The sequence below is a fragment of the Cuculus canorus genome, chromosome 34, assembly GCF_017976375.1.
Source record: "Cuculus canorus isolate bCucCan1 chromosome 34, bCucCan1.pri, whole genome shotgun sequence".
Lineage (NCBI taxonomy): Eukaryota > Metazoa > Chordata > Aves > Cuculiformes > Cuculidae > Cuculus > Cuculus canorus.
The window spans coordinates 747,514-762,132 of record NC_071434.1 but is presented as its reverse complement, the minus strand read 5'-3'; the positions used below and the strand labels follow the sequence as shown (position 1 = coordinate 762,132).

General features: G+C 55.5%; 1 protein-coding gene across 1 annotated transcript; it reads left to right on the top strand.

Annotated features, from left to right (window-relative positions):
* Positions 1-277: 277 nt before the first annotated feature.
* Positions 278-13,767, top strand: CAPN1 (calpain 1). The gene is made up of 23 exons (XM_054052435.1): positions 278-430; positions 807-943; positions 4,265-4,532; positions 4,709-4,778; positions 6,587-6,705; positions 7,321-7,454; positions 7,538-7,706; positions 7,801-7,884; positions 7,959-8,044; positions 8,124-8,198; positions 8,296-8,456; positions 8,544-8,722; positions 8,797-8,808; positions 8,898-9,109; positions 9,184-9,223; positions 9,296-9,361; positions 9,433-9,490; positions 9,597-9,661; positions 9,758-9,826; positions 11,592-11,670; positions 11,767-11,883; positions 12,631-12,689; positions 13,439-13,767. The coding sequence occupies exons 3-23, from the start codon at positions 4,266-4,268 to the stop codon at positions 13,463-13,465; spliced, it is 2,148 nt and encodes a 715-aa protein (XP_053908410.1). The 5' UTR covers positions 278-430; positions 807-943; position 4,265; the 3' UTR covers positions 13,466-13,767.
* The last annotated feature ends 852 nt before the right edge of the window (positions 13,768-14,619 follow it).

The following is a 14,619-nucleotide window of genomic DNA, read 5'->3' as shown; positions in this document are numbered from 1 at the left end:
CTCTCCCCACACCCATTCCACACGTGTTCCGTGTGTCCCTCTCTCTCCACACACCCATTCCACACGTGTTCTGTGTGTCCCTCTCTCCACACCCATTCCACACGTGTTCCGTGTGTCCCTCTCTCTCCACACACCCATTCCACACGTGTTCCGTGTGTCCCTCTCTCCCCACACCCATTCCACACGTGTTCCGTGTGTCACACATGTCACACCCATGTCACACCCATGTCACACACACACACACGCGTCCTCCCCCGCCGCCTCAGGAGCCCCAAAGGCCATTTCTCCCCCCCCCGGGCGGGGCGTAACGCGGGGCGTGAGCTGCGTTGAGGCCTTTTTTTCTTCCTCCAGGAAGTTTTGGCGGAAATATCCCTCTTTTTTTTAGCTTTTCTATCCTTAAAAGCAGCACTTTTGGGACCCCCCCAAGCAGGTACGTCCCCTTTTTTTCCCCCCCCCGGGAGGTGACAGCCGCGCCGTGACCGCAGCGCGGTGACAAAGCTTCTCCGCAACTTTTGGCTCTTACACAACTCCCTTCGCTTTCAGATCCAGGGGAAAAAAATGAGGAAAACGGGTAAAACTCAACCCTTTGCCTCCTTTTCCTCTCTTTTCAGAGTTCGGAAAGGATTTGGAGCTGGGGGGGGCGCTCCCCTACCTCCCCCCAAAGCTTTGTTTTCACCAGGAAATGCCTTTTTTGGGGGGATGAAATTTCCTTAATGGATAATTTGGGGAGGTTTGAATGATTTTATGCTGAAAAAGTAGTGGATTTGGGGTTGTTTTGCTTATTTTCCGGGTGTTTTCTCCGCCAGGGGAAGCGGTCACGGAGCTGCCGCAGTCGCCGGGCCCGAGCGTTGCCCCACGGCACCTGCTGGGGTGTGGGGACCCCCAAATCCTCCTGAAAACGGGGTGAAAAGAGGCAATTCCTGTGCTGCGGCCCCAAAAAAGCGTAAGGAGGGGGAAGGGAATGGCTCCTGCTCTGGGGGGGGGAGGGGGCTGGGGGGTACCTCGTTAACCAGGAAGGTAATTAACTCATTAATGGGGAAAGTCATTAGCATGGAGGGTGAACTCTGCGTGAGCGCTTGCTTGGCCCCCCAAAACGCTGCTGAGGGGGGGGGTGGGGTTAAAGGCTCCCCAAATTCCACCCAAAAATCCATAAATTCCACTCAGAAATCCTCCAGTCCCCCAGAAACCCTCTGATCTCACCCCAAAATCCTCAAATCCTGCCCTAAAACCCACAAATTCCACCCAGAAATCCTCCAGCCCCCCCTGAAATCCTCCGCTCTGACCCCAAAATCCTCAAATTCTGCCCTAAAACCCACAAATTCCACCCAGAAATCCTCCAGTCCCCCCAGAAATCCTCCGCTCACACCCCAAAATCCTCAAATTCTGCCCTAAAACCCACAAATTCCACCCAGAAATCCTCCAGTCCCCCCTGAAATCCTCCGCTCACACCCCAAAATCCTCAAATTCTGCCCTAAAATCCACAAATTCCACCCAGAAATCCTCTGATCTCACCCCAAAATCCTCAAATCCTGCCCTAAAATCCACAAATTCCACCCAGAAATTCTCCAGTCCCCCCAGAAATCCTCTGATCTCACCCCAAAATTCTCAAATTCTGCCCTAAAATCCACAAATTCCACCCAGAAATCCTCCAGTCCCCCCAGAAATCCTCTGATCTCACTCTAAAATCCTCAAATTCTGCCCTAAAATCCACAAATCCCACCCAGAAATCCTCCAGTCCCCCCAGAAATCCTCCGCTCTCACCCCAAAATCCTCAAATTCTGCCCTAAAATCCACAAATTCCACCCAGAAATCCTCTGATCTCACCCCAAAATTCTCAAATTCTGCCCTAAAACCCACAAATTCCACCCAGAAATCCTCCAGTCCCCCAGAAATCCTCCGCTCTCACCCCAAAATCCTCAAATCCTGCCCTGAAATCCAAAATTCCACCCAGAAATCCTCTGATCTCACCCCAAAATCCTCAAATTCTGCCCTAAAACCCACAAATTCCACTCAGAAATCCTCCAGTCCCCCCAGAAATCATCCGCTCTCACCCCAAAATCCTCAAATTCTGCCCTAAAATCCACAAATCCCACCCAGAAATCCTCCAGTCCCCCCAGAAATCCTCTGATCTCACTCTAAAATCCTCAAATTCTGCCCTAAAATCCACAAATCCCACCCAGAAATCCTCCAGTCCCCCCAGAAATCCTCCGCTCTCACCCCAAAATCCTCAAATTCTGCCCTAAAATCCACAAATTCCACCCAGAAATCCTCTGATCTCACCCCAAAATTCTCAAATTCTGCCCTAAAATCCACAAATTCCACCCAGAAATCCTCCAGTCCCCCCAGAAATCCTCCGATCTCACCCCAAAATCCTCAAATCCTGCCCTAAAACCAACAAATTCCACCCAGAAATCCTCCAGTCCCCCAGAAATCCTCTGATCTCACCCTAAAATCCTCAAATCGTGCCCTAAAATCCACAAATTCCACCCAGAAATCCTCCTAAAAACAACAAATTCCCCCCAAGTCCCCCCCAAATCCTGCAATGTCATCACCAGATCCCCCAATTCTCTCATTTTGGGGCTAATTTGGGTGGTTTTGGGGCAGAATCCCCTGTTTTAGTGCTCCTGGTGTCCCCCCTCTGAGGATTGGGGGGTGACACTCACCCTGTTGGGCCGCGTTTGGGGGTACGCGTGGTGCCACCATTGCTGTCACCTCCCTGTCACTCTGATTAGTGCTTAATTAAGCTCCTGGATGCTTAATTAATCTCCGCCACGCTTGATTAAGGCCTGGCGAGCCCGGCGGCATTACTTGGGGCTGCGCTGGCGGGGAGCGGCCCTGACTCACAGGACCGGTTTTGGGGCTCTTTTCCCTCATTTCCGCAACGTTTGGGGTTCGCCACTACCGGAATCGTTGGTTTTTATCAACGCGGAGCCGTTTTGAGGTTAGAACCTACTATTTTGGGCCCTCTGGAGTGCCAGGCAGCCACAGGGAGTGGCGAGAGTTTCCCTGCTCCCTTCATTCCCGCTTTTCACTCCAAATTTTGGGGGAATTCTGTCCTATTTTAGCTTTTTTGCATCCAAAATAAGATCTCAGCGGGGTCAGAATCGGGGCCGGGGTTTAATAAAACCCAACAAGGAGTTGGTTTTGAGGCAGAATCTCCTTTTTCTTAAGAGCTGTTTGCGCTGAGGATCCTAAACCAACCCTAAATCTCAAAATTCCACCCCCAAATCCCCAAATTCCTGGTCCAAATCCATAAATTCAACAAAAAAAAATCCTCAAATCTGTAAATTTAAAAAAAAAAATCCCAAATCCACCGCACAGTCCCTAAATTCCACTCAAAATCCTTAAATTCCACCCAGAAATCCCTCAAATTCCACAAAGTCAGTCCTGAAATGTTTAAAAAAAAGTCCTAAATCGACCCGAGATCTCCCAATTCCACCCCAGAATCCTCAAATTCCACCAAAATTCCCCAAATCTCATCCCTAAGTTCTACCCAAAATTCTTACATCTGCCCCAAATCCCCCAATTCCACCCAAAACTCCCCAAATCCACCCCAAAATCACCAAATCCCCCAAATTCCTGTCCCACCCAAAACCAATCCCTCAAGAAGTCATCAAATTCTGCACAAAAATGAAAAAACACCTCAAAATCTCCAAATATACCCCAAAAAGAAACAAATTCCACCAAAAATCATCAATTCCCACTCCAAAACCCTCCGAATCCACCGAAAATCATCAATTCCCACTCCAAAACCCTCCGAATCCACCAAAAATCACCAAATTCCACCCCAAGCCCCCCAAATCCACCCTGAAATCATCAATGTCCACTCAAAAATCACCAAATCCCACCCCAAAACCCCTCAAATCCACCCGGAAATCATCAATATCCACTCAAAAATCACCAAATTCCACCCCAAAACCCCCCAATCCACCCCAAAATCATCAATATCCACTCAAAAATCACCAAATCCCACCCCAAAAACACCCCGAAATCATCAATGTCCACTCAAAAATCATCAAATTCCACTCCAAACCCCAAATCCACCCCGAAATCATCAATGTCCACTCAAAAATCACCAAATCCCACCCCAAAACCACCCGGAAATCATCAATGTCCACTCAAAAATCACCAAATCCCACCCCAAAACCCCCAAATCCACCCCGAAATCGTCAACGTCCACTCAAAAATCCCCAAATTCCATGCAACGCTCCCTGATTTTCCCCGAATCTCCCGGTTTCCCCGTTTTCCCGCTGTTTCCCCGCAGGATGGCGGAGGAGCCGATCGTGCCGGTGTTCTGCACCGGCGTTTCGGCGCAGGTGCAGCGGCAGCGAGCGAAGGCGCTGGGTTTGGGGCAGCACGAGAACGCCGTGCGGTACCTGGGGCAGGACTACGGGCGCTTGGTGGAGGAATGCCGGCGTTCCGGAACTCTTTTCCGCGATCCAACCTTCCCGCCAGCTCCCGCTTCCCTCGGCTTCCGCGAGCTCGGGCCCGGCTCCTCCAAAACTCACGGCGTCCAATGGAAGAGGCCGACGGTGAGCGGGAATGACGCCGCGCGCCCGCCTTCGGGATTGAATTCCTGCCACCGCGGTCGTTGTCGTGGCAAAATGTGGGCGTGGTGGCGGCTCTGAGGCCAAAACCACCTGGGAAGAGCCAAATTTAGGGATTTTGGTGATGGATTGGGAGCGTTTCCTTCCCACTTGTCCCACAGGAGCTGTGTCCGCGCCCGCAGTTCATCGTGGACGGAGCCACGCGCACGGACATCTGCCAGGGAGCTCTCGGTAGGGCTCCGGCGCTTCCTTGTCCCCATTTTCCTGCTTTTCTTGCCCCAAATCTGTGACTTTTGTGAAAAGTTGCAACAAATTGAGGCCGGATTGTGCCAAATTGAGGCCAATTTGCCCCAAATTGAGGCCGGATTGTGCCAAATAGAGGCCGATTTGCCCCAAATTGAGGCCGGATTGTGCCGAATAGAGGCCAATTTGCCCCAAATTGAGGCCGGATTGTGCCAAATAGAGGCCGATTTGCCCCAAATTGAGGCCGGTTTGTACCAAATAGAGGCCGATTTGCCCCAAATTGAGGCCGGTTTGTGCCAAATAGAGGCCGATTTGCCCCAAATTGAGGCCGGATTGTGCCAAATTGAGGCCAATTTGCCCCAAATTGAGGCCGGTTTGTGCCAAATAGAGGCCGATTTGCCCCAAATTGAGGCCGGATTGTGCCAAATTGAGGCCAATTTGCCCCAAATTGAGGCCGGTTTGTGCCAAATAGAGGCCGATTTGCCCCAAATTGAGGCCGATTTGTGCCGAATCAAGTTGATTTGCACAAAATCGAGCCTGGTTTGTACCAAATCCAGGCCGGTTTCTGGGAAATTTAGGCTCAGTTGTGCCCAATTTAGGCCAATTTGTGCCGAATCAAGTTGGCGTGGACAACACTGAGGCCGATTTGCCCCAAGTTGAGGCCGGTTTGTGCCAAATCAAGTTGACTTGTACAAAACTGAGGCCGCTTTGTGCCGAATCGAGGCCGGTTTGTGCTGAATCACGGCTGGTGTGCACCAAACTGAGGCTCAGTTGTGCCAAATTGAGGCCGCTTTGTGCCAAATCAAGTTGATTTGCATGAAATCAAGCCTGGTTTGTGCTGAATCGAGGCTGGTTTGTGCCGAATCAAGGTGGTTTGTGCCAAATTGAGGCTGGTTTGCACCAAATCAAGGCTGGTTTGTGCCAAATTGAGACTGGTTTGTGCCGAATCGAGACTGGTTTGTGCCGAATTGAGACTGGTTTGTGCCTAATCGAGGCGGTTTGTGCCAAATCGAGGCTGGTTTGTGCCGAATCGAGGCTGGTTTGTGCCAAATTGAGGTGGTTTGTGCCAAATCGAGACTGATTTGTGCCGAATTGAGGCTGGTTTGTGCCGAATCAAGGTGGTTTGTGCCAAATTGAGGCTGTTTTGCACCAAATCGAGACTGGTTTGTGCCAAATCGAGGCTGGTTTGTGCCGAATCGAGACTGGTTTGTGCCTAATCGAGGCGGTTTGTGCCGAATCGAGGCGGTTTTGCCAAATCGAGACTGGTTTGTGCCAAATCAAGACTGGTTTGTGCCAAATCAAGGCTGGTTTGTGCCGAATCAAGGCTGGTTTGTGCCAAATCGAGACTGGTTTGTGCCAAATCAAGGCTGGTTTGTGCCGAATCGAGACTGGTTTGTGCCAAATCAAGGCTGGTTTGTGCCAAATCGAGACTGGTTTGTGCCGAATCAAGGCTGGTTTGTGCCGAATCGAGACTGGTTTGTGCCGAATCAAGGCTGGTTTGTGCCGAATCGAGGCTGGTTTGTGCCAAATCGAGACTGGTTTGTGCCAAATCAAGGCTGGTTTGTGCCGAATCAAGGCTGGTTTGTGCCGAATCGAGGCTGGTTTGTGCCAAATCGAGGCTGGTTTGTGCCGAATCAAGGTGGTTTGCGCCAAATCGAGGCTGCTTTGCGCCGCCATGGAGGCCGCTTTGCACGCCGTAGCCGTCCGTGCCGGCTGGAAGCGTGGAACGGGCTTTGGGAAGCGTGGAGGGTGCGGTTAATTCCCGCTTTGCGCTGAGGGAATGGCGGTGCCCGCAGGCGACTGCTGGCTGCTGGCAGCCATCGCCTCCCTCACGCTCAACGAGAGCGTCCTGCACCGCGTGGTGCCGCACGGACAGAGCTTCCAGCACGGATACGCCGGCATCTTCCACTTCCAGGTGAGCCCCTTCCCATCCCCCTTCCAGTTTAGGGCTCCCCCTCTCTCCATTTTGATCCCTTCTCTCCATTTTGATCCCCCTCCCTCCATTTTGATCCCCCTCCCTCCATCTTGACCCTCTCTCCATTTTGATCCCCTCCCTCCATTTTGATCCCCTCCCTCCATTTTGATCCCCTCTCTCCATTTTGATCCCCTCTCCCTCCATTTTTACCCCTCCCTCCATTTTGATCCCCTCCCTCCATTTTGACCCCTCTCTCCATTTTGACCCCTCCCTCCATTTTGACCCCTCCCTCCATTTTGATCCCCCCTCCCTCCATTTTGATCCCCCCTCCCTCCATTTTGTCTCCCCTCTCTATATTTTATGACCCCCTCCCCTCCATTTGGGGTCTCTCCTCTCCATTTCGCGCTCCCTTTCGCATTTTGAGGTCCCCCACCTCCATTTTTCGCACTCCCCCCCTCCATTTTGCCCTCAAAATGCCGCTCTCCTCCATCTCCCTCTGCCGTTTCCTCACTAAACCCTCCCCTCACCGCTCCCAACGCCCCAAAACCGCTTCTTTTCACCCCAAAACCCCCTCGGTGACTAAAAAACGGTGGCTTTTCACCTCCCGCCCCTCAGATCTGGCAGTTTGGCGAATGGCTCGACGTGGTGGTGGACGATTTCTTACCCACCAAGGACGGCAAACTCCTCTTCGTCCACTCAGCCGAAGGCTCCGAGTTCTGGAGCGCTCTCTTGGAAAAAGCCTACGCCAAGTACGCCCTCCGTCTTTCCTTCCTTTGATATTTTTTGGGGGGGGAATTCCACCCAGAAGCGATCCAACCTCGGTGCCGCGCAGGGTGAACGGCTGCTACGAGGCGTTATCCGGCGGTAGCACTTCCGAAGGCTTCGAGGACTTCACCGGCGGCGTGACGGAATGGTATGACCTGCGCAAACCTCCCGCCGATCTCTACCGTATCATCCTGAAGGCGTTGGAACGCGGTTCCCTCCTCGGCTGCTCCATCGACGTAAGAAACCGTAGTTTGGGGCTTAAAAAAAAACGATGATTTTGAGGTGTTTTGACCCATTTGGGAACGCAACCGGCGCCTCGTTTCCCGGCAGATAACGAGCGCCTTCGACATGGAGGCGGTGACGTTCAAGAAGTTGGTGAAGGGCCACGCGTACTCAGTGACGGGGGCCGAGCAGGTGGGGAAAGGCCTCGGTTTTGGGGTGAAAACGGCGCTTTTGGGGGCAATGGGCCCTGACGGCGCCGTTCCCAGATCAACTTCCGCGGCCAATCCCTGGGCCTGATCCGGATGCGTAATCCCTGGGGAGAAGTGGAGTGGACGGGACCATGGAGCGACAAGTGAGGGCCCGCGAGGCTTCGTTAGGTTAATTAACGAAGCGCTTGAGCTCCGGCTCTGAGACGCGTTTGCCGCCCGCAGCTCATCCGAGTGGAACGCGGTGGAACCGGCGCTGAGGCAGCGGCTGATGGTGAAGATGGAGGACGGGGAATTCTGGTAAGGAAGCAGGAGGGGAAAAAAATCCCCTTTTCCTGCTTTTTTCGCACTAGGAAAAGCGGGAAAACTTCCCTTTTGCCTCTTCCTCTTCTTCCAGGATGTCCTTCCGGGATTTCCTCCGGGAATTCACCCGCCTGGAGATCTGCAACCTCACTCCAGACGCTCTCCAGTCCCGCAAATTCCGCAAGTGGAACACACGGCTCTACGACGGGACGTGGCGGCGCGGCAGCACAGCGGGCGGCTGCCGGAATTACCCCGGTAGGCGCTGCCGGGCTGGAATTTCCCCTCAAATCTCCTCTTTTCGGCACAAATTTAGCCGGTTTTCCCCTCTTTTTTTTTTCCCAGCCACGTTCTGGATAAATCCGCAGTTTAAGATCCAACTGGAGGAGGTGGACGACGACGGGGATAACGATGGCGGACGCGAGCCGGGATGCAGTTTCCTGCTGGCGCTGATGCAGAAGCACCGGCGCCGCGAGCGCCGCTACGGCAAAGACATGGAAACCATCGGCTTCGCCGTCTACGAGGTAACGGCATCGCTCGGCGTCCCCCGGTGTCCCCGGAGCCACCCGCGCGTCCCTCACCTCGCTTCTCCTCGCAGGTTCCTCCCGAGGTGGGTGCGATGCCGGCGGCGCCGGCTGTCGGCGAAGCGGGAAATGCGGAGGGGGAATGTTTTGGGGTGGTTTAACGGCGTTCCGGCAGTACGTGGGAAGATCCGGCGTCCACCTGAAGAGGGATTTCTTCTTGGCCAACTCCTCGCGCGCCCGCTCCGAGCAATTCATCAACCTGCGGGAAGTGAGCACGCGCTTCCGACTGCCTCCGGGCGAGTACATCGTCGTACCTTCCACCTTCGAACCCAACAAGGAAGGAGACTTCGTTCTCCGCGTCTTCTCCGAGAAGAAAGCTGGCACGGAGTAAGAGACGCCTTCGTTAACGCTAACGAAGCCGGTGGCTCTTGGAGACCAAACTTCCTTTCTTATCTCCGCAGGGAAATGGATGACAAGATCCAAGCGACGCTGCCGGATGAGGTGAGGGGGGTGGGAGCTCCGGGGGGTACCGTAGCGGTGGCTTTTGACCAAAATGGTGGTTTTTTCCCTCAGAAAGTGCTCTCGGAAAGCCAAATCGATGAGAACTTCAAGCAGCTCTTCAAGCAGTTGGCGGGGCCGGTAAGGGCGACGCGGCTCCGGCGGCGCCGGACTTTGGGGGCACCGAGAACATCCCGGTCTTCTCCCTGTAGGACATGGAGATCAGCGTGACGGAGCTTCAAACCATCCTCAACCGCATCATCGGCAAACGTGAGCGGATTTGGGGGTTCAGGCAGGCGGGATTTTGGGGTTCCCCAACCCGTTAATTGTCCTTTACTTCGTTAACATAACCAAACGGACTCCATCTTATTTGTAGATAAAGATCTCCGGACCAAAGGCTTCAGCACCGAATCCTGCCGGAGCATGGTCAACCTGATGGATGTATCCTTGGGGATTTGGGGGGGTCCCAGGGGGGAGGTTGTACCCCAAAATCCGTCTCCGCGTCCCTCTGCTTTCCTTAATCCTCACGCGCCGTAGAAAGACGGGAATGGGAAGTTGGGGCTGGTGGAGTTCAACGTCCTCTGGAACCGGATCCGCAACTACCTGGTGGGTCAGGGGGGGAGTTGGGGGGCAGAGGGGGTGTTTTGGGGGGCAATGGGGGAATTAGAGGGGCAGAGGGGGCGTTTTGGGGTGCGATGGGGGGGATTAGAGGGGCAGAGGGGGTGTTTTGGGGGGCCATAGGGGGATTAGAGGGTCATTTGGGGTGTTTTGGGGTGCGATGGGGGGGATTAGAGGGGCAGAGGGGGCGTTTTGGGGTGCGATGGGGGGGATTAGAGGGGCAGAGGGGGTGTTTTGGGGGGCCATAGGGGGATTAGACGGGCATTTGGGGTGTTTTGGGGTGCGATGGGGGAATTAGAGGGGCAGAGGGGGTGTTTTGGGGTGCAATGGGGGATTAGAGGGGCATTTGGGGTGTTTTGGGGTGCGATGGGGGGATTAGAGGGGCAGAGGGGGTGTTTTCGGGGGCAATGGGGGGATTAGAGGGGCATTTGGGCTGTTTTGGGGTGCGATGGGGGGATTAGAGGGGCAGAGGGGATGTTTTGGGGGGCAATGGGGGGATTAGAGGGGCAGAGGGGGTGTTTTGGGGTGCAATGGGGGATTAGAGGGGCAGAGGGGGCGTTTTGGGGTGCGATGGGGGGGATTAGAGGGGCAGAGGGGGTGTTTTGGGGGGCCATAGGGGGATTAGAGGGGCATTTGGGGTGTTTTGGGGTGCGATGGGGGGGATTAGAGGGGCAGAGGGGGTGTTTTGGGGGGCCATAGGGGGATTAGAGGGGCATTTGGGGTGTTTTGGGGTGCGATGGGGGGGATTAGAGGGGCAGAGGGGGCGTTTCGGGGTGCGATGGGGGGATTAAAGGGGCAGGGAGGTGTTTTGGGGTGCGATGGGGGGATTAGAGGGGCAGAAGGGGTGTTTTGGGGTGTAATGGGGGGATTAGAGGGGCAGAGGGGGTGTTTTGGGGCACATTGAGGGCATTTGGAGTGCAGTGAGGGGATTTGGGGTGCACTGGGGGCATTTGGGGTGCAGTGGGGGCAGTTTCGGGGGCAGGGAGGGCATTTGGGGTGGAGATTTGGGGTGCAATAAGGGAGTTTGGGGTGCAGTGAGGGGATTTGGGGTACAGTGAGGGGTTCAGAGTGCAGTGAGGGGATTTGAGGTGGAGATTTGGGGTGCAATGAGGAGGTTTGGGGTGCAGTGAGGGGATTTGGGGTGGAGATTTGGAGCACAATGAAGGGGTTTGGGGGGCAGTAAGGGGATTTGGGGTACAATGAGGGGTTTTGGGGTGCAGTGAGGGGATTTGGGGTGGAGATTTGGGGCACAATGAAGGGATTTGGGGGGCAGTGAGGGGATTTGGGGTACCATGAGGGGCTTTGGGTGCAATGAGGAGATTTGGGGTGGAGATTTGGGGTGCAATGAGGGGACTTGGGGGGCAGTGAGGGGATTTGGGGTGCAATGAGGGGCTTTGGGGTGCAGTGAGGGGATTTGGGGTGGAGATTTGGGGTGCAATGAGGGGCTTTGGGGTGCAGTGAGGGGATTTGGGGTGGAGATCTGGAGCACAATGAAGGGGTTTGGGGTGCAGTGGGGGGATTTGGGGTGCAATGAGGGGATTTGGGGTGGAGATTTGGGGCGCAATGAGGGGTTTTGGGGTGCAGTGAGGGGATTTGGGGTGCAGTGGGGGGATTTGGGGTGGAGATTTGGGGCACAATGAGGGGTTTTGGGGTGCAGTGGGGGGATTTGGGGTGGAGATTTGGGGCGCAATGAGGGGTTTTGGGGTGCAGTGGGGGGATTTGGGGTCTCTCACCCCCTTTTCCGGTGCGGCAGGCGATCTTCCGCAAGTTCGACCTGGATAAGTCGGGGAGCATGAGCGCCTACGAGCTGCGCCTGGCGCTGGAGGCGGCAGGTAACGCCCCGGCCCGGCGCGGGAGCCGCTGCCGCTTGCTCTGGATCTAACCCAATTCCCTGTTTTCCATGGAATTCATCCCGGAAAAAAAAAAAGGCTATAAACTCAACAAGAAGCTGCACGAGCTGCTCATCACCCGCTACGCCGAACCCGACCTGGCCCTCGACTTCGACAACTTCGTCTGCTGCCTCGTCCGCCTGGAGACCATGTTCCGTGAGCCGCGTTCCGTCCTCCATCCCAAATGCCGCCTTTTCCATGGGAAAAATGGGGAAAAAAAAGGATCTGAAATATGATTCCCCCCTATTTTTCTCATTTGGTTCTGTGGGAAAAGTCAAAGCCCGCGGGAGTCGAGGGGGAAATGGGAGAAGTGCAGAAAAAGCAGGAATTAGGGGGGAAAAAAATGGTGGAACCGTGTGGGAGTTGAGGGGAATAATGGGAAGAGTGCAAAAAAAATTCCCCAGGATTTATGGGGAAAAGTTGGGAAAGCCTCGGGAAATTTGGATGGAAAGCCGGGAAGCAGCAGGAATGAAAAGGAAAAGTTGGAAAAACCTCGGGGTTGAGGGGGATAATGGGAAAAGTGCAAAAAATCACAGGATTTCAGGGGGAAAGTGATTTGAGAAGAGGGGAAAAGTGCAAAAAAACCCAGGATTTAAGGGGAGAAGAGACTTTTTTCCTTAAATCCTGTTCTTTTTTCCTGACTTTTTCTCTTAAATCCTGGGTTTTTTCTGATGCTTTGTTTTAAATCTTTTTTTACCTCGATTTTCACCTCAAATCCAGCTATTTTTCCCCATTTTCTCCTCAAATCCAGCTGTTTTCTCCATTCTCCCCCTCAAATCCAGCTGTTTTTCCCTTTCTTCCCCTCAAATCCAGCTGTTTTTCCCTTTCTCCCCCTCAAATCCAGCTGTTCCCCCCCTTTTCCGTTTCCCCCTCCGACAAACCCCACCATTTCCCTCCCGACAGGGTTTTTCCAAGCGATGGATGTGGACCAGGACGGTGTTGTCACCTTCGATTTGCTGCAGGTACCGGCGCCGCTGCCGGGGGGTTCCCCCCCCTTCGTCCCCCCCCTTCGCCCCCCAAATACCCCCCAGACCCCCCTCAGTCTCCAACACCCCCAAAATAACCCCCAGACCCCTCTCACCCCCCATCTCCCCCTCAGTCCCCCACAAACACCCCCCTCGGTCTGCAGTTGCCCTCAGACCCTCTCACCCTCAGAACCCCCATTTGCCCCTTCATCCCCAGAGCCCCCTCCCCTCACCCCCAGCCCCCCCTCCCCATCTCCCGTCACCCCCCATAATCTCCCCCATCTCCCCTCACCCTCAGCCCCCCATCATCCACCATAATCTCCTGCAGCTCCCCATCTCCCCTCACCCCACAGCCCCCATCTCCGCTCACCCCACAGCCCCCCATCTCCCCTCACCCCCATCTCCCCTCTCGCCTCTCCGCTCACCCCACAGCCCCCCATCACCCCCAGCACCCCATCTCCCCCAGCCCCCCATCTCCCCTCACCCCACAGCTCCCCATCTCCCCCCTCCCCATCTCCCCTCACCCCACAGCCCCCCATCTCCACCAGCCCCCCCTCCTCACCCCACAGCCCCCTTCCTCTCACACCCAGGCCCCCATCTCCCCTCTCCTCTCACCCCACAGTCCCCCCCCATCTCCCCTCTCCCCTCACCCCACAGTCCCCCATGATGTCCCCTCACCCCACAGTCCCCCCCTCTCCCCTGTCCCCCCTCTCCGGTCCCCCCGTCACGGCTCTGGTCTCCGGCAGTGGCTGCAGCTCACCATGTTCGCCTGACGCTCCCGCGCCTTCGAGCCGGAGCCGCGCCCGTTCACCTCGTGTCTCCCAGCGGAAAAGCCGGAGCAGGAGGAGGAGGGAAACGCTCGCAGGGCTCCCCTCACGCTTTGCCAAAGACCCCCTCGTTTCTGCGCCCACCATGGGGCCGCTTTGGGGAGAATTCTCACGTTTTTGTGCCTCTTGAAGGAGCCCACGGAGGGGGTGACGCCGGAGCTCACCCCCATTCCCGCTCCCCCCGGTACGGCCGTCGTCGCCTCTCGCTTCCGCGCTCTCTGCCGGCGCTCGACGGGGCTCTGCCCGCGCGCCGCAGCGGTGGCTTTTTATCCTGTAAATTAAACATAAGGGGAAAAAACAGAGACGTGGAAATGGGAGCTGAGGGGATCCTATTGGGGGGTCCGAGTGGATCCTATTGGGGGGTCTGAGTGGATCCTGAGGGGGGTCTGAGGGGATCCTGATGGGGTCTGAGTGGATCCTGATGGGGATCTGAGTCGATCCTCTCAGGGTCTGAGTGGATCCTGATGGGGATCTGAGTGGATCCTGACGGGGATCTGAGGGGATCCTGACGGGGGTCTGAGTGGATCCTGATGAGGGTCTGTGGGGATCCTGTTGGGGGTCTGAGTGGATCCTGTCAGTGGGTTGGGGTGGATTTCTTTTAGGGATCCAAGTGGATCCCATCAGAGATGGCGTGAATCCCGATGGGGGCCTGAATGGATCCTGTCAGGGATTTGGGGCGGATCCTGTCAGGGATTGAGGTGGATCCTGTCAGGGATTTGGGGCGGATCCTGTCAGGGATTTGGGGCGGATCCTGTCAGGGATTTGCGGTGGATCCTGTCAGGGATTTGGGGCGGATCCTGTCAGGGATTTGCGGTGGATCCTGTCAGGGATTTGCGGTGGATCCCGTCAGGGATTTGGGGCGGATCCTGTCAGGGATTTGAGGTGGATCCCGTCAGGGATGGGGTAGAGGCTGATGAGGACCTGAGTGGCTCCTGTCGGGGCGTTTAGGTGGATCCTTCCAGGGGTCTGAGTGGATCCTGTCAGGGACGCGCCCCCCACCCCGACCCCGCTGTGAGGAACCCCGGGCGGGCGGGCGATTTCCCGCCTTTTTTCCTTCCTCCCGGGTGGGCGGGGGAAGGAGGGGGTTGTGCCGGCTCCGC